We start from the raw sequence: 21,612 nt of genomic DNA, 5'->3' as shown, positions 1-21,612 counted from the left end.
AGAATAGAAATCTACCTGTCAACATCTGTGTTTGCACAAACACACACGTCTCAACATACAAGCACGCACAAGAGTTCAGAGGAAAGTTCAGCACACTAGCCAGTCTTCCTTCTTCCTTGCAGTACTGGGGTAGAATTCAGAATTTGAGACTGGGTCTCAATGAGTCACTAAGTTGCGTAGGCTGGGCTCAAATTTTCAATCCTGCAGCCTGAGCCTCCCAGAGTGCTGGGATTACAGGTGTGCATCTCCACACCCAACTGTAGTACTAAAACTCACCATTTCTTTAGAAATGACAATAGAGGAAAGAGCACAGAAGGATGTACTAGTCCCACGTTCCGGAGCAAGTGCTGCTCACCGTGGAAAGAGCTGGCTAGTACATCTGCGCAGGCCGGCAGCAGCAGTGCGGCAGAAATGTGCAGACTGGTTTCTGATGAGTAGCCTAGCAGCTGCAGGCAGCACTCGCCACCCAAGTGTTCTCCTTACACACATATCTCAACACCTCCGGTATACAGGGGGTGCTCAAGCAGAGCTCATTGGGCCTGGGGAGGCATTTGAGTTTACTGCTTTGAAAGCATGCTTTGATTTCATTATTTATTTGTTTATTTATTTATTTATGGAGTTTTGAGATAGGATCTCACTATGTAGTCTGGGCCTGAACTCACTAGGTAGTCCAGGCTGGCCTTCAATCGATACCATCCTCCTGCTTAAGCCTCCCAAGTGCTGGGATTACAGGCATGTGCTACTATGCCTGGCTTCACTTCTATCTTAATCGAATAACCCTCTATACCTTTTGTCCATACTAGATGTCTCCTGCTATGTCATCTTTAGTTTTACATTCAGCATCATTGGAAAGGTAATTTCTGCTTTCAGTTTATTTCTGCACTGAAGAATTCCTTTATCGTGAACTTGGGTTAAGGACAGCTATGAACTCTGTAACAGAAACCACACCCTCAGCGTGGCAGTTGCTCAGGACTGCCGAGAGCAGGGGTGGCACCTGTGCAGGGTCCTGCTAACACACAGGACTTGCCGTCAGGAACCTGAATTTTAGCAAAGCCCACCTCAGACAGACATTGCAAGTGTGGATTTCCTTATCTAGAATTCACAGAGGCAAAGGAAAATGTCCTTAAAATTCTTCTCTGTTAAAAATACCTAAACTTGAAATTAATTCACATGCTAAAGTATTTTATCTTAAATATTTTAAAAGCAAAAAACCCCACCATATTTCTATTATGTTTTATATAGTTATTCCAAAGCAGATACGCTATGGTGAGATAGTTCTAAAAATATAACTCTCTCCCCTCAAAACCCTGGTTATGCATGAGGCTAGAAATCTCTTTCCTAAAACAACTTTTTAATCTACTATTGAAGTACAAAGATCAATCTTGTAAACCACAAAGATTCAAGTGAAATGATGTTGCTTCAAACACCTGATATTTCCAAGGAATGTTTTGCAAAGCAGCAGCTTTTATGATTATGAAGTAAATTCAAATAATGCACAAATATCTTATGTTTTCCTGCTAATGAATTAAGAAAAGACACAAATGGATTATTGATCTTTTTCTTTAAGCAAAATAAAAGTAGGCTTCAGGTTCACCTATTAAGGCCTTACTTAAACAACAATTAAACAGTAGAGTCACTAAACTATGCTCTGTATACAATTAAGAATTTAACACCCCTTTTTAGAGATGTCCTGAGATGACATTTAATGTTAAAAACAAAATAAATAACCCAGCAAGAACAGAATTTAAAATTCCAATAATTTCAACTTTGGGGATATTTGTTCACTAAAATTAACATTTCTAAAATATTTTAATACAAAACTATAAAAGAAAAAGTGCATTAAAAGCAGAGCCTTTAAAACTCTTGCACAATTACAATTATTCTGAAAATACTACCACAGCCAGGTGAACACACTGACATTCAGGGTGTGTCAGGATTTATAATAAGTCCAGTATCACAAGAAGTCAAATAAGGCTTTTCTTTTCTTAAAAAAATATACAATACACAAAGTAGTTTGGAAAAAGAAGGTAATATTTCTGACTTAAATATTTTCACATAACAAAAGTTTTTATGTCACCGCCGATGTTACTTATATACAAATGCCAAAAGTGAACAACAAAATCAAAAGATGCCCTTGCAAAATAACAGTGAAATGTCTCCTTCTTTAGGAATCTGAAATGAGCTTCTCTTTAATATACAAGTTCCATACAATATTTATAATAAAACTACTCTCTTCTGAAACCAAGGAGGCAAAGAGAGAAAATAAAGGCAATTATTTTTCAGAAAAAAAATAAAACCCAGCTCTATGTTACAGTGTAAAAGATAGCCATTTATTAATAAAATGAACACAATACCGATCTGAAGTGCTCGTCGGTAAGTGAGCCTCGGATGCGTTCTCTGCGATGGGGACTAGTGCTTCTATTTACAAAATATACTGTTCAGCCACACAGAGGCCCATATATTTATGTACATCTGTATTTATATATAGAACATATAAATAATTTCAAAGGAAAATTAACATGAAGTAGAGAACCTTCCATCTTTGGAATGCTGCAGGAACAACGTGTGTACTCTGCCTCAGCACAGGTGGGATTTGGTTTGGGACGTGTCTAATGTGGCACCGCTGATGACACTAAAGAATTCCCTGAAATAAAAAACACATCTCTTTATGCATGAAGAGGAACTCATGGGGTTTTTATAGGCTCTTAACTTTAAAATACAAGTAAACTTATTTATTGAGGTGGACAGGGACAGGATCTGTTCCTAGGAGACAGTTCTGCCATTTTCTCCTTGCAGTGTATGGCTTGTGCTTCTGCAATGACCTGACTCCCACAACAGAGCAGACTCATGCAGCAAGTGTGTCACCATCCTGTGCAGACAGCTGGTCCTCACTTGGGGGTCAGGTGTCCTTGATTCCCCCTGCCAGCACCCCAGATCCTGCATTCTCATGAGGGATTCGATTTCTGATGGGGAGAGAATTGGTCCAGCCATCTCTCAAGGTATTAGTTATATTAACTTAGGGTAGGCTAAAAAGAGTCAATTGCTAGTAATCTTCAAAATGCAGAGTAAAAAGTGGAAAGGCTTCCCTGTGTGTTATGACAGTTTGTATGAACTTCATGCACCTATCTCGTGTTTGTTTTGTAAGCAATGCTTCTTATAACAGAAAGCACGAGGGAAAATCTTACATACTTTGTTCATGTTAACTTTTGTCTTTGCTAATACAAAGAAATCACACTACAATAATACTAAGATCCAGTTAATTTCCTTTTAACTAGATACACTGGCCATGGAAAGGATGAAACTGAATATTGTAGTACCTGAGTTCAGTGATTTGTAGACAAATGAGAACAATGCAGTTACATTTTTCCCAGTATTTTTTTCCTATGAGTCTCTGAAAGACAATGATTCTTTAGATAATTTTATAGCTAAAAAACTATTGTGGTACATTTTTAACACTTGAAGCTTTAAAATAGAAATTGTGAGTGCTCTGTTCTTCGCCAGCGTCGCTCCATAAGCACTTGTGGGTGCCCTTGTGGCCTCAGAACACATTGGTGAGGGTCTGCCACTCGCCCGCGGCCTCCTGCACCACCTCCTCCAGGTGCAGTGTCCGCAGCTCCTCTCCGTCCTGCTCCTGGGCAACAGTGGCCGCCTGCAAGGTTCCTACAAGGTCGCAAACAGAAAGCAGGCCTCAGATCTTCAGCAACAGGACAGGACTCACATTCGTTTTCTTGTCTCAGCAAAGAGGGATAAGAAACCTCTAACCTGATCTGCTTTCCATTCCAGTGGGGACAAAAATAGCCACTTCTGTCAGTGACAGTCACTGTGATGGCCGTGCAAGCCGAGTGCTTGCTAGAGACACCCAAACCCATAAAGTTATGTAAATACGGCATCACTGAGGAGCACCAATGACTATGGCTTTTCTGACAGGAAAGAAAACAGGGAGCCCTACAACAGTGATGATGGACCTCTGAGAGCTTTCTGTGATAGAAACAGCTGGCTGTGGCCTGTTTCCCCTAAGTTCACTACCACTGCCTCATGATATACATGCTAGAGAGAAAAAGGACCCTACTTTCCCTCCTCAAAAACTCAAAAACTTGCAATTTAATGTGTTCTGCCCCTCCAGATGTGACCCCACTGGATACACACCTCCATTCACAGAGCACACCGTCTCACACAACTAAATACAACTAAAACACACGCTTGTGGAACTCAGTGACCCCAACAGGGGCTCGCTCTATCTACTGTAGTAAAATACTCACATTCCTCCTTTGCATGGCCCCTGCTATCACGGTAGCCCAGTCTAAGTTACTTACTATCTTTCCTTTGTTTAACAAAGATACCACGGCTAGAGTAAGAAACGAAGAGGAGTACAAGAGGGACACACAGCAAGTCACATTTGACATCCCTGCTTCAGCGACATCAATGTTAGGGAATCACGAAGAGGAATGGAGGCCCTTGTGTGGCCTGTGCTGAAGAGACAGAATGCAGGCTAGAGGACTTGCTGCCCAGAGTCTGTGCATCCCCTACCCCATGCAAATGCCAGACTGGCCCTGTATTCTACAGATCCTCTCTATTGCTATGCAAATGCCAGGCCAGCCCTGATCCTTGCAGATCCCGCCTGCTTCCATGCAGACACCAGGCTGGCCCTGACCCCTGGACACTAAAACAGCCCATGACCTATATGCCCTGCTGGGAAAAGGCCTCCAGGATGTGTGAAGAAAGATGTGATACGATACTTGGGTTCCCTGGGCACTGCTTGCTCACTGCAGAAAGCTCCAGTGAGAAACAAGCTACTCAAGAAGCTGTTTGCTGAGGTTCTGAGTGGCCACCCACTATGTTTTGTGTCTGGATGTCCCCCCAAAGCCTCATGTAGTCATGAGGCAGGCTTCTCGAGTTTTTGACTGATCCATGGTCCAATGCTGGGATTATGGGTATTAGTGCTACACACACGCTGGGGCGGGTAGTTTGCATACAATATAAGGAAGGGAAAGAGCCTTCCTCTCTGCTGCTCCTCCCTTTTTGCTCTGATTGCTTTTGCTGTTTTCCTCTGATATGAACTGTTGCCCTCTGCCATGTGCCACTCTGCCTTAGAGCCAGCGGAGTATGGACTGAAACATCCACAATCTGTGAGCTAAATAAACCTTTCCTTTCTTAATTCTGGGCGTCAGGTATTTTGTCTCAGCAATGAGAGAAAGGCAACTAAGACACCACCTGACTCCCAATATAGTCCTGTCATCTTGTCAAAATAAACCAGAAACTTAATCTTCTCAAATTCTGTTTGTGCACACATGTGAGGAGCAGTGCACACACAGTTGTACCTCAAAGACAAGGACACGTTCAGAGAAAGGCGCTAAGTTATTCTGTCATTGCAGGATCGTGCTTGGGGTGCTTACATGAGCTATGATGGCTAAACGCACCACGTGATACAATCTTATGGACCACTGCCACACACCTGCCAGTCACTGACTGAAATGTCACTAGGTGGTGCAGGCCTGTACTTACACTAAATCAACAAAAGCATGGGCTTCCAGGCCTGCTGTGCCCATTCCTGACTTTACCACTCAGTGCCTCTCCATACCAGCTTTCTTCTTCCCATGAACTGAGGCTGTACCACATACAACATGTGACTGACATTTGAACTGAAGGAAACAACACATGTGAGATGGTGAGAGCATCCCAGGCCAGCCAAGAGTGCGACCTCTCACCCACAAAGCTGTGCGCTCGCTTCATGTGCAGCTTCATGTTGCTCTTCTGCGTGAAGCCCATGACGCAGTAGTCGCACTTGTAGGGCCTCTCCCCGGTGTGCTTCTTCATGTGCACCTGCAGTGCACTCTTCTGGTTGAAGGCCTTCTCACAGAGCGTGCAGTGGAACGGCCGCTCCCCTGGGCAAGAAGAGCAACACATCAGTGCCACTGAAAAGACTGCATTTGGTAGCACATGAGAAATGTTCATTCTGAAGATGTGTGCGCTTCTTAGAAAGATCACAGTGATTTTCTTCCTGCTGCTGTTACCAAAACTGCTAATTAACAGGATTCTGGCAAAGCCACTCCATACTGAGACATAAAACTTTAATCAAAAGTCACTGAGAGGCACAGAAACAACTAGAAATGAAAGTAGAACGTATACAGTTTACACAACAACGTTTCTAACACATTTTATATGGTAAAGCAAAAACAGATAAAGGACACGAGACTATCAGATCCATTTAATTAAAAGTATGATTTATACAGTACTTTCAAAAGTGATATCTAACTGCTTTGAAGATAATATAAATACTGGAGAGTGGGAGGAAGAGCTGCCACATCTGGTGCCTGCTGGGCGATACACAGGTGAATGTCACAGCACACACCAGACATCCGATCTTGCAGAGGCCTAGTGGGGTCTCACCAGTACGGGCCTCTGTGGAGACCTGCCCCCACCTCCCTACCTACTCACCCATCTTTCAGTCCCCTGGGGGCGGCACAGCGTCTCCCTCCCCTTTGCCTTCAAGGTTTTTCACATTTGTTCTAAAGGATGGCCTCTTGCTCACACTGCTCTGAAGGGCCCTGCTCTGTGTCTCACAGCTCTGAAAATATGTGGTGCTGGGTCTGTTTTTCTTTCTCTTCAGTGGCCATGAGAATGAGGCTTTACTTTAGCATCCTATGGTGAGTAAACACCTAAAGATGGCCCAAGACTTCTACAGGTCCTATGGATTATGGATGCAAGGATTTTCTGCCTGACTGTATTAGTAAGGTCATTCATCACGTGACTTGGAGTGAGAAGGAAGACCAACAGAGGTCTGATATGATCACATGGTCCTTAAACATAGTGTCTCTTGCTAGGAGCAGTCTACAACCACAGGGAGCTGGGCTCTGCTAACAACCTGGATGAGCCTGAAGCAAGTCCTCTCCAGAGCATGCACACAAAGAGCCGAACCCACCTCTGGCCTGTGACACTGAGCAGAGACTCACCCACGCCCACCTGCACTGCTGACCCGAATGCTATGACACAGGAGGCTGTTTGAAGAAGCTGAATCTTTTATAGAACAAGAGACTCTAATCCTACTCGCACCCTTTGCATCTTTTAGTATCTCAGTCAATTTAGCCTGACATAAAACACAGTTATAAAATGCTTCCAAATCACTCAGAGGTTAGGCGGTCTGTTGGATAAGCAAGACAGGCTGCAGGGGAGAAGCCTACTTCCAGCCCAGGACACTGGTCTGAGTGCTAGGGAGAAAGGGGGCAGGATTGGAGCTTCACAGGACAACAGCACTGGGGGTGGCTCAGCAGCTGGCCGCCACACGTCCAGGCCCCGGGGGTCATGGGTGTGGGAAGAAGGGCTCAGTGACCTTGCAGAGGAGGAAAGTGCCTAGATAGTACTCTGGCCAAAATGAGAACATGGTGAAATGCTTATCACCAAGGAGCATTAGGTGGTTTTATATACTTACTAATTAAAAGCATGCTATCAAGTATAATGTTTTCATAGCAAAACATCTTTTAAAATACTGCTCCAAGTTTAACATCAGTTCTTATGACCCACATAAAGTTATGTCAGATGTTATTGTGATGTCATCTTAATTACAAAGCAAAAATGGAAAACTTCAAACAAATATAAATACATTTGTAGGGGACAGCGACTCCTAGCATATCATTTTAAATAGAATAATTCTAGTCCTAGTGCAAGCCTCAAAATGAGTCTCGAGAAACACCCCAGACGTGTTGTAAAAAGTTAACTTTGCAGTCCTGACTTAGCCCTGGAATGCTTCTCCAGAGACAAAGAACACCCGGGCCCAGATAACCACCTATGACCCTGCCTGGATTGTTTCATCCCTTCCATGGCCCTAGATAAACATTATAACCATAAAGGAAATATATGGTTATCTAAAGGGGGACATATAGAACAGAGTACAGAAAGTATGTATCACTGTGGTTGGGCTCATGACCAGAGCCTGACCAGGTCACGTGGCATAAGGAAAACAACGTGTAGCCAGAGCTACAACATTCTAATCTGTTACCATGGAAATCAAAAATGTATATAAGGTGGGAACAAAGGCAGGCCCCTCGCCCACTTCTCTGACTGGCAAATCAGGAGGATGGGTGGCTACCGTCAAATTAAAGCTCTGCTTGTTCTGAATAGAGTCTTTTCAGTTTCTTGTGGAATACAACCCGAATTCTGCCGTTACACATTTAAAATATGAAATGAAAGTACTTAAATATTTAGCAGTCCACAGTATGCAATGCACACTTAAGAAACTGCAAAAGGAAGAGCCAGAGACACATATCATCAAACCACTAAGTGTTAGACACATTCCAGAAATATTTAACAAAGAACACAATCCAACCTTGCGTTGATGGTAAAATGTCAAATCTAGCTAAATATGAATGCATGGCATTCTTACTTTACATTGAGCTGCAATCTCGGGGTAAGGTTGAAGGTCACAGTTTATTTCCTATGATCTTCATTCTGGTCTATAAAGGGGTTTGTGGTGCTATTCCTCTCTGTGTTTCTAACATACATGCGAACTTGTTGAGGGATGTTCTCTGACCTCTTCACAATTCATGCTTTACCTTTATTTCTGAATAAATGCATCATGAAATTACGACATGAACACTGGCTTTTCTTTCAGGAAGTACATGCTGTCACCTGGTGGGTGCCAGGATCTGAACCAACAATCAGGCCATAGCCTAGAATAAGGCCCTGAGTCTGCAGGTCAGGAAAGGCAATGTGAGGAGGGTGCTGCATGGCAGTCTTGTGACACCAGGGGTTACAGAAGTCTTCTGGGGAGAGAGATCTGCAAGGTGACCCTGAAGATGAGTCTTAAGGACCCAGGGAGAAGGGCTGAGAGGGCAACTTCAGGCAGAGAAAATGTTGCCTTAAGAGGCAGGAACACAGCAGGGAATGAGTTAACAACTCGAGGAAGGAAGAGCCACGGCTTAGGTTGGCCTGGTGGGTGCAGGATGACACTTGAGTTCCTCGAAGGGTGAAGGGGATGATATGCCTAGATTTGCCTCACACAGTCTCTCAGTCTGGCTATCCTCTGAACTGGGACTGGGGAGGCAGAGGTTGCAGTGAGGCCTGCAGCAGGTGGGGCAGAGCAATGCACAGCTCTAGGTAGAAATAACCAGGAGGACCCATGCTCCTGGGAACTCATCAGAAACAAGTGTTGAAACAGAGGAGAGAGAAAGGTCAAGAGTCAGGAGGGCTTGTTCATTTGCTTTGTTGTTTTTTTCCTCTGGCACAAGCAGCTTGAGCAGATGCAGGCAGTGATGGGAGAGCAGGACAGAAGGAAAGTCTGCTGACATTAGAGACACAGAAGAGTAGGCTGGGCTGGGGGCTGGGGAGGGCTCCCTTGACACGTTCAGATTCCCCACAGACGTAATGGGAAGAGCAAAGTCTCTACTTGAAAAAGTAGGTAATAAATTCATCCAAAATTAGGGGGTCCTCCTGTCTCAATTTAGCAATTTAGATCTTGTCTCAAAAAATAAAAAAGGACTAGCAATGTAGCTCAATATGAAGGACTGAGTCTAATCCCTAATATTACCCAAAAAACAATGTAGGAGAAAATGGAACACATAAACCTTGCTTTGAAAATAACACATTCTACTGCACATGGGTATTTACATGCTGATTCCTACCTTGTCACCAATGAAGTCCACTTCAAAGAGCAATCAAAGAATAATCAAAGGAAAGCACGTCACATCTTATTACCTGTGTGAATGCGGCTGTGTCGCTCCAGCTGGCTTGGCTTGGCAAATGCCTTTTCACAAGTGTCACATTTGAACACCCTCGGCTTCTGAGAGCTTAAGGAAGGGCCGGCTTGATGTGTCAGCATGTGCTCCTGGCAGAACACAGAGACACCAAGTGTATGTTAGAGCATAACAGAACTTCAGAGGTTTAAAACAGCAAAAGAAAATCACACCATCCTGAGAACCCACATCAGAGGCCAGCATCACCCAAAGGCTCATGTCTGATTGTGCTTTCAAGGATGAGAGTCCACTAGCAGTAACAGTAGGCTGTCAAGAAGACCCAGGCCCTGGCCCAATACAACTGCTTACAAAGCCTCTGGCCTTGGCAGGTCTGTGTCCAAAAAGGCAGCAACTTCTCCTCATTAGGCTGTGGTCCAGGCTGAAGGAGACCACAGACCATGAGCCTATGAGCAGACCCTCTAGCTGCTCTGTTTGCCCTCGTTGCACACAGGGTCCACCTGGAAGTCAGCCACAGCCAGTTCTACAGAGGCCTACAGACCCAGGACTAACAACAAAACACCTGTGACTTGAGTAGATCCTTCCACTTATGGGACTACTGCTTCACAAGGAACCAAAAATCTTTTGTAGCCACGGTGTAATTCTGCACTGTGGGTGTTCTGTGGTTATTGGTTTGTCAGGAACCCTGCATGTATGACTGAAGTTTTTCTCAGAGATCTGACATCTGCCATGCTGCAGGCCTCTGAGCATAATTCAGGCCTCTGAGCAAAATTCCATATTTTACAAGGTGCCTAATTATCCTGGTAGAGTAATTTTTAGACTGCGCTCCTCACTTAAAGCAAAGCTCAGAGGAAAGTGAACCTCTATGAAGAACTCCCAATGTGAGCTCTATGTCACAGCTCCATCCACCCCACTCCTCTGTGCCCAGCATAGCCAGAGGTTTGTCATAGACAATATGGAGGCAGAAAGCTCAACTCCAGAGGTCAGGAGGCTTCCCCACATCACAGACAGGCAGAGCCAGAAGGGGTTTTGAAGCCAGTGCAGCAACTACAAAGACCCTGCACCATGCCTGTCTGTAAACAACTGGGACTTCGCCTTCCCTGCTCCATCTTGGTGCACCACACTTAGTACAATGACCCATCACTCCAACCCTGTGGATGGAGCCATCCGCTTCTACAACCCCTTTCTTTGCACACAGCAGGCACTCAATGTCTGCTAACCAAACTGCTCATTTAAATAGAACTCTTCTTCTAGCTCCATATTCATTAAAAACCAACAAACACAACAAGTATGTACACGAAACCAAGGACCCTACTCCACCCCCCCACCGAGCCCAGGGTCTATACACATGCATGTCTCTCAGAGCAGTGTCTAGCTGACCAGGAGGGCTCTGCCCCGCCCACCCGGTGGCCTAGGCAGCAGCCCCTGGAGAGCACCATGGGGTCTAGGTGTGCAGATTGCATGCTCACTCTTCCTCTTTTCTGCACACTGGCTCTGTCGTCATGCCTTCACATGCATGGAACTGATTTTTACCGACAGAACTGTTTAGGGACAGTTTTGAATTTATAGAAGAACTGAGCAGAGAGTTCAGAGCACCATATAACCACCTCTCACATATTCCCGGGATCCCCTCTTGTTAACATTTCATATTACTGTAGGATATTTTTTATCAACACATGAATAACTAAGTTCATATTTGAGTCTCCTTTCACCAGTTTTTCCCTAAAGTTCACTTCCTTTTGCAGAACCCCATTCAGGACACACACATTTGGTCATCATGGCTCCCAAGGCACCTCTTAGTTGCTTCTCAGTGCTCCTTGTTTTTGATGATCTTGATGGTTTTGAACAGGGTCAGGTATTTTGCAGTACATCCCTCATCTGGGTATCATGTGACGTTTGTCTCACAGTCTGGTAGAGATTAGGTGGTGTGGGAAGGGACAGTGTCACACAGCCAGGGCACACACCGATGACCTGGCCTGCTAGCTGCAGGAGCACTTACCAGGCTTCACCCTCTTCCTCAGTGTTCCCACTGAGGAAGGCCCTGGGCTGGATATCATGGGACCTCATTGGAATCACCATCAACAGCTCCACCTCATCGCTTCCCACTTCAGCCAGGGCCTTCCCCAGGGATGTCCTCTCTTCACTTTGTCTCCTTTCATGGTGGCCATGAGTGGAGTACAGAGGTACAGAGCCTGTGTGTCCATACTGTGTAGCACAGGGGCACCTGAGGGTGGCTGCACAGAGAAGCACGGACATGTCTCTAGGTATCACTTTCTCCCCTACAAGAACTCCTGCCAGGCCGCAGGTACGTCAGTCCGCTTCCTCCTAAGCTAGCAGTGTGTGCTGATGGCTCTGTACATGTCCCTCAGCCTGACAAGTGAGAAATGATGCTCCAATGCTATTTTAAACTGTCTGAAAGCTGATTCCGAACTGCACATGAATATGTGATCCACCCAACTGTATACCACAACAACCTTTACTAAACAACCTGCCATACACTTGTACATTATTAACCTCTTCATCAGAACAAATGGGGCATTTTGCTTCTGCTACCAGCACCTATGGGTGCCATCTCTCGGGCATATACCTTGAGGTGTGTGGCACGCTTGAAGGCCTTCCTGCAGATGCGACAGCCATGGATGCGCTCCTTGCCATGCACCTCCTTGCTGTGGTGCATCAGTACCGCGGCTGAGGAGAAGGTGCGGTCACACTCCAGGCACTGGTGCGCCGGGCATTCCTTCTCGGGCTGGTCCCCAGGGGCCAGGTGAGCGGAGACATCAGTCACCTGGAGTGAGTCAAGAGTTTTAGTATTACTAGACAGTGGGATCTCTGAACCAACAGACAAGCCAGATGGCAACTGGTGTATACCTAACACTGGTGCAGCAACCAGCCCCATGCACTCCTCCACCTTAGCAAAGACACAAAGACACCAACATTCTGTTAGCCCAGAATGTACACTGCTGCCTTGAGACCCGTGAAATCTACTTGCACTGGCTAAGCAGACCTCGGATAACAGAACTGGGCGAGTGAGTGCGCTCTGGAGACGCATTCAGCAGGAGCAGACTCACTCCAACACTGCCTTGTTGGACACATTGCTACTCAGTTCACCCAGCACCACCTCCTCTATTCCACGCTCATAAAAAAGCACATAGATGGCATGGGTTCAAGTATCCCAGTTCCTCAGAAAGAACTGCTCATTGAGATCTGTCTCAGCATGAAAAATACTCCATAATAATACAAACTCATAGCATACTAATAGCATAATAGTAACAAACATTGTCTTTAGCTTTGACTGAATTAAAGTATTTCTTTTAAACTGTGGGTCCCAACCAATCAGTAGATTTTCAAACCATTTCAATGGGATGCTACCACCACTTGAAAATATAATAAAGTACAAAGGGTTTATTCCTTAGTCAATAGAAACAACAGACTTCAGTTTTATGGGTGTAAGTCTCTATATAATGATTTTAATGAAACAACTGTAAGGAAAATTTATGAGAAATATTTTTATTCCTGGTTTATCCTATACTTTTTCATAATATTAGATCATGATAAAATGATTAAACACTGAAGAAATATTTAGGAACAATTTCTACAAGGTATTCTCATGTCATGTAATTTTTCTATAATCAAAAAAGAGAAATGGAAAAAAAGGAACAAAATGGAAAAGCTCAAAAGAGAAAAGACACTGTAAATATGTGTCATATCACAAAGCAGGTGCTTTTTTCTTTTTTGTTTTATGGTTCTGGGGATTGAATCTAGAGTCTTTGCATGGAATTATTTCCCTAGACCCCTCTTTCCTTTTTTTAAACCTAAATTTTAAATCAGAGTTTTGTTATGTTGCTCAGGCTTCATTCAAATTTGCAATCCTTCTGATTCAATTTCCCAGACTGCTAGGATGACAGGTGCACACCTCCAAAACTGGCTAGCACTTGTGTTGGGTGTGTGTGTGTGTATATATATATGTTTACAAAAATAAAGTAACAAAAACACATGTGGCAATAAGGTCATTGCATAAGATGCATTTCTTGTGAGTCAAAAAAATTTGAAAACCCCAACTGAAAAATCCAAAACTACTCTACAACTGCAAAGAGAAAAACTATGTGATTAAAAGAAACAGTATGCAATGAACATTAACTGAAACAAAATCTTTAGTTAACAGTGCTGCCTAGTATTCTTCATTTGAAATATTTACCAACAGTCATCGCAACTGAAATACAGAATAACTGTTTCTGAATTAAACATTTCACTCATGAGAAATCAACAGATGCTAGGTGTGGTGGTGCAAGCCTGTAATCCCAGCACCTGGGAGGTTGAGGCAGGAGGATGTTGTTAAGTTTGAGGCCAGTCTGGGCTACACAGCAAGACCCTGTCTCAAAAAAAGAAAGAAAAAAAGAGAAAAAAGAAAAGAATGAGAAATCAATACATCTATTTCATTCAAAGAAAAGACAAACTAAACTTTGAAAATTACTTCTACAAAATAATAGCATAACCAAGAATCAGTAGGCCATCACATCAGAAGTAACACTTTTAAGTCACACTTCTATAGCTACCATGGAGTAGATCATCAACGCTCTGCCAATTTTCACAACTGTGTACATGAACATCAGAACACACAGTGAAGTCAATGTCAGCAGACAATTGCCAAAATCACACTTGCCAAAAGGTGGGGATGTGTGTGACAGACTGAATGTGATGTGGTTTTAGGGTTCTCAGCGAGATACACACTCTGCCAGAGCCAGAAATAATTTGTTTCCCAACTTGCTTCCCAAACCAGATTATTCTGAACCGCTAGGGGCAGTGGCTGGGGCTGGAGGGTCTCAAGGTAGAAGTTTATCTATTTAATCCACCAAACTGGCTGTCAAGAAGCTGAGAAAAGAGCAACGCAGATCTCTTCTCCACAAAAGCAGTCTTACTATCATGCTGTAACAAGCCTAGAAAGACTTCTGATGGACCTGACAGCCTCTACATCTGGTGGCTGGCCCTGGCAGGAGCTAAGTAACTGGCTGTTACCTAAAATGGGGCAGACCCTTCAAGGAATGCTGCTTCCATATGCCCCTGGCATATAACTACCATGCTGACCCCAAATCTCCCTCCAACAGCCTAACCTCTTACTGAGAAGTTCTCACTGGAGACCAGCTGATTCCCATTAATAGGAAACTCAGCATAAATATCTAGACCTGCATTCTGTGTGGACAGACAGACCTAGGTGCACAGGTAGCCCTGGCTCTGACTAGTGTACCTTGGTCATGCAAAGCCATCCTTGCATCATGGTTCCCTACCTCCTGCGGAAAATGTGGCAATGACACTTGGACACTTCACGTATTTGTAGTGATGTCCACACTAAATATCACAACCAAGTGCCCAGGAGAGAGCCAGCCTCAGGCTCCTCGCAGCAAATGTATGTTCCTTTCCCGCAGAGAAAAATAATTTCAGGGGCTGGGGATTTAGCTCAGCAGCAAAAGCGCCTGCCTGGCATTCGCAAGGTCATGAGTTCAGTTCCCGGTACCGGAGAAAAACCAAAAAAAAAAAAAAAAAAAGAAAAATAATTTCAAAAAAGGTAATGTGCCTTTAAGCAGTGAGCAAAGGAACAAAGGCCTAACTGCCAGAAGACAGACTTCTGCTGGAGAAAGCCACCCTGATCTGCTAACTTGAAGCTTTCAGCCTGTAGGTGCGGTCTCTAGGTCCTCCCAGGAAGGGTTGGACAGAGGCAGTTACTTTGCTTTTGTAGACAGGCCAGCCGGGAGGCAGTCTATCTACAGCTCCTGTGCCAGAGACAATCCCACAGTGAGGGTATACATACTGTCATCTCACTATAGGCTGTCTTTCAGTACTGGGGACTGAACCAAGGGAATACGCAGCTATATCCCCAGCCCTTTTTACATTTTATTTTGAGATAGGGTCTTACTAAGTTGCTCAGGCTGGCCACAAACTTCCAATCCTCCTGTCTCATCCTCCAGGGTAGTCAGCATTATCAGCATGCACAACCACGTGTGACTCAGTATGGATTTCTTTTCACATCAAGCATGAAGAAAAAACTTTTTAAAAGCCAAGCCGAGCTAAACTTGACTAGAGAGGTCGGCCAGGCTCCACGTGTAATAACCATGACAGCAGCATTCACAGCTGCCATCAGCGGAAACCACTGTGCTCAGGACCAAGGCACTTCACACCCAATCTCTCTTACCTACTCATCTGTTCATTCGAAGATGATCAGTTTTATTTATTTTATTTATTTTTTGTTTTCAGACAGGGTCTTCCTATGTAGTTTAGGCTGACCTTGAACTTACTATGTAGCACAGGCTGACCTCAAACTTGAAGCACCCTCCTGCCTCAGCCTCTTGAGTGCTGGGATTACAGGTGTGTGCCACCACATCTGGCTAATGATCTTCATACGGGGGGACTTCATACAGATTAGTATTGCCTATGGTCCCTTAGCAAGACAGTGTAGTAGAGATGCATACAGATGGGGCCAGAAGGTAGGTCTAGAGACCTGACCATTTACAGTGAGTAGTTCAGATAAACCCACCCTGAGTAGAGAGGAGTTCTGGCCTCCTGCCAAAGGCATGAGCACAGGCAAAGCCAGGCAGGTGCGAGAAGGCCTGAGCCAGGGTCCACAGTTCAATACATGCCTCTGTGCACCAGCAGTACCAGCGTTAAATCAGACAGTGAGCAAAACCAACTGATATTGGCAAGCAGGGCTGTGCCCCGAGAAGACAAATTTAGAGACAATGCTAAGAGGATATTCTTGCTAAATGCTGACACTAATTAGTTACCTAACTAGCTAAACTTTGATACTAATATTTTATGTTTTTTGGGGGGAAAAGAATCACAAACTAGACCCAATTTCAATATTTACATTACCACATACTACTCAAATGGACACTAAAATGCATTATTTTAATGAGAAAATTTCAAACTAATTTTAATACAAGAATGCTCTCAAAAAATCACTATAACTCTATTAAGTTGAACATTGCAAAAAATCATAAAAAATAACACTGTAGTTTTTGTTTACTAGTCATATTAACATTGGAATTGGGAAAGAAGTACAACTTATGAGACTAATAAGGTCTCACTTGACTAGACAGGTTGGCCAGGCTCCACGTGTAATAACCACGTGTGATAATAGCAGCATTCACAGTTTATCCATCAGCTGACATCAAAAAGCATGACAAGGAGAAATGAACAGCAGTGAAATAACAACAAAGTCAATGGTTTTTCTGTTTGGCAATCAACAAGTGTGCTAATTCACCAGGCTTTGGGGATTCAAATTGTACACCTTAATAGAAGGGCTACCCTGACCAGCTCTGGAATACAACCTATAAGCCCTTGGTATAGGCTCCCCAAAAATTGTAGTATAGTGCAGTGTAGTGTGTTGCCAGGGATGGAACCTAGGGCCTCACACATTCAAGACAAGTGCACTACCACTTTGCTACAGCCCAGCCCAAGAGTAGATGTGATACCCTGAGCCTTGGGCCAGGTCTGATAGTTTATGCTAACAATGTGATTTATAGAGGACATCTGGTTTTAACCTGGGTGCAGGGGTGGAAACTGGGCAGCTAAGCCATGCCTATCACTGACCACCAACATCTGTGCTAATACATATATTTTTAAAAATAGCACAACAATAGCAGATACTGAACACTAGGAACTGAGTTCAGAAGTCTGCATATCTGACCACAGGTGGAGAACCACTACCTCAACTTTTCTTTCATTAAAGCTTCATTTCCTTTTGTTACTTCACTAGATTTTAGAAGTTCAGAAGTATTATCATTTTGAACAAATGCAAGGAAATTTCCCAGGGGCACAATCAGCAGCATATTTGTGTGTGTGTGTGTGGGGGGGTGGGTATCCCCTAGTATTGTACATGCACAATGAACTCGGGTTCATTTACACAGAAAATATTTTTTTAAAAAATATTACCTTATTGAAGAATTGCCCAAACATGTGGTCAAAGCAATAGTTCTATGGTTCAGTTCCCTACAAGCAAATTATGTATCTTGTGCTTGAATTTACAGGCTAACAATTTATAGGCTAAATAAAAATGTGCTTAGAAATGTGTGTGGCACACTCCATCCAAAAAAAAAAAAAAAAAAAGGTCTTACCCAAACATATATGTATATGCATATGTATATGTAAAATTATACTAAGACTTAAAGGATCAGCAAAGATGTTACAAGAAAAAGCTGTAAGAACTACATGTAAGTAAATGACTATGTGAAGTCTGACCAGAAGGCAAATAAGATACTAACAGATTTAAGACAGATGTCACATTATGAAGCATTCCACCCAAGTCTGTGGTAGTAAACCATGCTTCCTAAACAAATTCCAGGGACTCCAACCAAAGATCCATCATCTGACACATGCCCCACAGGCCCTCAGAGCTCTGTACCTCCCTCTGCTTGGGATTAAGCTAGGAACACCCTCCATGGCCACCTCCACTTGCCCAGGCCACACACATGGTTCTCTACCACCATCCCTTCTGAGTGTACACAGGTGAAAAAGACACTACATACCTGGTAAGCTATTTCTTCACAAGTAGCTGACGATGACTGTGGGGTGTGGCTCACCAATATAACTTGTGGTGAGCCTGATCCTCCTTGGCCTGAGAGAGAGGGATCCGTGAGCAGTGCTGGGAATTGCTGACCCTGGTAAAAGATTAGTATTATTTTAGAAGCTGTAGCATTATCAAACCAAGTAGTAAAACGTCTTCTATGGAAAAGCCACTTTGGAAAGCAAGATGCACCACACTAGCCAGTAACCAAAGAGAAATTGAAACGTAGGCCTACTCAAAACTTTGTAGGCAAAAACATAACAGCAGCACTGCTTGTAACAGCCAAAAAGTAGGACCAGCCCACAGGCCTATCAGCTGAGGAATCCATAAATGGACTGTGACATGTCTATAGAAAAGACTACTACTGTGGTATATCCATATAAAGCAGTATTAGGTGGCAATGAAAAGAAATGAAGCATTGATACATGCTACATGAGTGAATCCTGAAAACATCAGGCTAAGCAGAAAAGGCTAGTCACAAAACACATGTTGTATGATCCCATTTATATAAAATACACAGAACACACAGACCTGTAGAGACAGAAAGGAGATTAGCTGCTGCCAGGGACTGAAGTTACAAGAGAAGGGCGGGGACACACCCAGGGTAGGGAGAACACAGAAGTGATGGCCAATGATGCCAGGCTTCTCTTGGGGTGGGTGAAATGTTCTAAAATTAGACTGACGCACAATTCTGTAAAAATACTAATAACTATTGCAGTAGACACTTTATTTTCATATGTGTGGTTATAATATAACATATTCACTAAATCCCCTGATGGATATTTGAAATGTTTGCATTTTTAAACATGATTACAAACACCGTGGTAAACAGCCTTACACACAATATCTCTGTGAACCTGTTTTTAAAAATCAGCACATAATAACTAAATATTCATGGGGTGCTTGACAGGCTGGGAGCTGTATCAGAGAACAGGGAAAAAGGGTCATGGACAAATTCCAGCCCACTCACTATGACTGAGTGCACCTGGTATATGAAACTCAGGAACTCTGATGGTCAACAAAGTTGGGCTACATTCACAAGAAATGATCAAGGCAGAATACAGAAATCAACATTAAAAAATCAATATGTTTTTCTATACACCAATAATGACTAGCTAAGAAATCAGGAAAATGATTCCAGTCACATAGCTTTAAAAAATACCTAGGAATCAACCTAATCAAGACAACGAAAGGCCTCTACAACAGAAATTACAGAGCACTGAAAAAGGAAACTAAAGACGCTCGCAGAGAGAAAGACCTTGTTACTCCTTCACTGGCAGGGTTACTATTGGTAAACACCCATATTACTAACAGCAATCTACAAAGTTAATGTAATTCCCAACAAAATTCCAATGGCATTTTTCACAGTACAAGAAAACACAATCCTAAAATTCATATAGAAACATAAAAGATTCAGAATAACCAAAGTGGTCCTAAGCAAAGAGAGCAAAGCTATGGGTACTGTATCATAACACCAGATTTCAAATTATGCTACAAAACCATAGTGAGAGAAACAGCATGGTACTGGCACAAAAGTAGATGCCTAGACCAATGGAATATAACACTGGATATAGAAACAAACCCAAACAACTACAGCCATCTGATTCTTGACAAAGGATCCCAAGCACACACTGGAGAAAAGGCAGGCTCTTTAACAAATGGAACTGGGAAAGTTGGATACTCATGGGTGGAAGACTGAAACTAGAGTCCTATCTCTCAACCTGTACAAAAATCAATTTAAAATCATTTGAAGACCTATATATAAAATCTGAGACTGGCTGGGCATAGTGGCACATGCTGTAATCCCAGCTCTTGGGAGGATGAGCTAGGAGGGTCACTGTGAGTTCAAAACCAGCCTGTGCCTCATAGTGAGATTGAGGACAGTCTGGACCACATGGTAAGACCTGTCTCAAAAAGTAAAACAAAACAAAAAAAACCTCACAAAAGATGTGAGACTTTGAAACTGCTAGAAGAAAACATAGAGGAAACACCTGAAAGCATGGACATGAGTAAGACTTCCTGGCTAGGACTATAGTAACATTTGAAATAATAAGAATCAACAAATAGGACTACATAACATTAAAGTTTCTGCATTGCAAGAGAAACAGCCAACAGAGCAAAGAGAGAGCCTATAGCAGTGATGGCTGTGAGCCTTTCAGAGACCGAGTACCAAACTGCAGCTCAAAACCTAGTAATTTATCACACAGTGCCAACACTGCAATTAAACCTGAGTGTTGGGGTTTTAGTTTAGAAAAACTTCATACATTAACAGCTTTTGTGTTAAAGGAAAAACAACATGCACGCCGCAGGTTCGCCACCACTGGCCTATTAGAAGAGAAAATCTTTGTGGACTACTGTTCCAACAGAAAAACAGAACTCAAAAAAAATCAAATAATAAATGAGCAAATGAGATGAACAGATACATCTTAAAAGAAGTACAAATGGCTAATAAGTGTATGAAAAATGTTCAATACCTTTAATTATTTGGGAAATCCAAATCAAAACTACACGAGTCTCTCTCACCTGTCTGAATAGCCATCATCAAGAACACAAAAGACAATAAATACTGGTAAGGATGAAGGCAAAAGGCATCCTTGAACACAGCTGCTAGTAATATAAATTAGTATAGCCACTGTGGGAATCAGTACAGAGGTTCCTTAAAAAAAAAAACTAAAAATAGGTCAGGAATGGTGGTACATGCCTGTAATCTGAACAATCAGGAGGCTCAGGCAGGAGGATCACTGCAAATTCAATGCCAGCCTATGATATATAGTGAGTTCAGAGCTTGCCTAAACTATAGTGAAACCCTATCCCCAAAAACAAACAAACAAATAAACAAAAAAACTCCACTAAAAATAGAGCTACAAATACCTCCCTACTCGGTAAAAGTAGGAGTTAAAGTCAGCATACTATAGGGATACCAGTATACCCACGCTTACTGTACCACAATTCATAATAGCCAACGTAAAGAACCAGACCAGGTGTCCATCACAGAAGAGTGGATAAAAAGTATATATATACAATGGAGTATTATTAAGCTAAAAAAGGAATGACATTATATAATTTGCAGGAAAATGGATGGAACTGGAAATCATCAGGTTAAACAAAATAAGACCAAGTAAAAAAGGCAAATGTCATGTTTTCCCTAACATGTAAAATCTAAAATAGATTTCATGAAAGAAAAAGGAAGACTATTATTAGACAAAAAGAAGGAAAAAGAGAGGAGAGGGTTGTAAGGGAGGGTAATGGGATGGATACGGTTAAATTATATACAGGTATGACAAAAATGCTGATTGTTAACTACATGCTAAAATGACATTATTTTGAATGTTATAAGGTTAAACCGCATGTACTAAAAAACAAACAAAGCAACAC

The 21,612-nt window shown here is 42.9% G+C and overlaps 1 protein-coding gene across 4 annotated transcripts in view; it reads right to left on the bottom strand.

Moving 5' to 3' along the window:
* Window positions 1-1,676: 1,676 nt before the first annotated feature.
* Znf236 (zinc finger protein 236) overlaps window positions 1,677-21,612 on the bottom strand; it is a 129,903-nt gene continuing 109,967 nt past the window's right edge. For 3 of the 4 annotated variants that reach the window (XM_005373095.2, XM_013511517.1, XM_005373097.2), the window contains 5 exons: window positions 18,200-18,331; window positions 12,271-12,468; window positions 9,688-9,817; window positions 5,706-5,882; window positions 1,677-3,660 (listed from right to left, as the gene is read on the bottom strand). In XM_005373095.2, the coding sequence (XP_005373152.1) occupies window positions 3,539-3,660; window positions 5,706-5,882; window positions 9,688-9,817; window positions 12,271-12,468; window positions 18,200-18,331 (759 nt within the window). In that variant the 3' untranslated portion in view covers window positions 1,677-3,538. The remainder of the gene's footprint in view (window positions 3,661-5,705; window positions 5,883-9,687; window positions 9,818-12,270; window positions 12,469-18,199; window positions 18,332-21,612) is intronic. The other variant, XR_001232999.1, reaches the window with a different exon arrangement.

Source organism: Chinchilla lanigera, unplaced genomic scaffold (assembly GCF_000276665.1).
Source record: "Chinchilla lanigera isolate Chin_1 unplaced genomic scaffold, ChiLan1.0 scaffold00001, whole genome shotgun sequence".
Taxonomy (NCBI): domain Eukaryota; kingdom Metazoa; phylum Chordata; class Mammalia; order Rodentia; family Chinchillidae; genus Chinchilla; species Chinchilla lanigera.
This window is presented reverse-complemented; position numbering and strand designations above follow the sequence as displayed.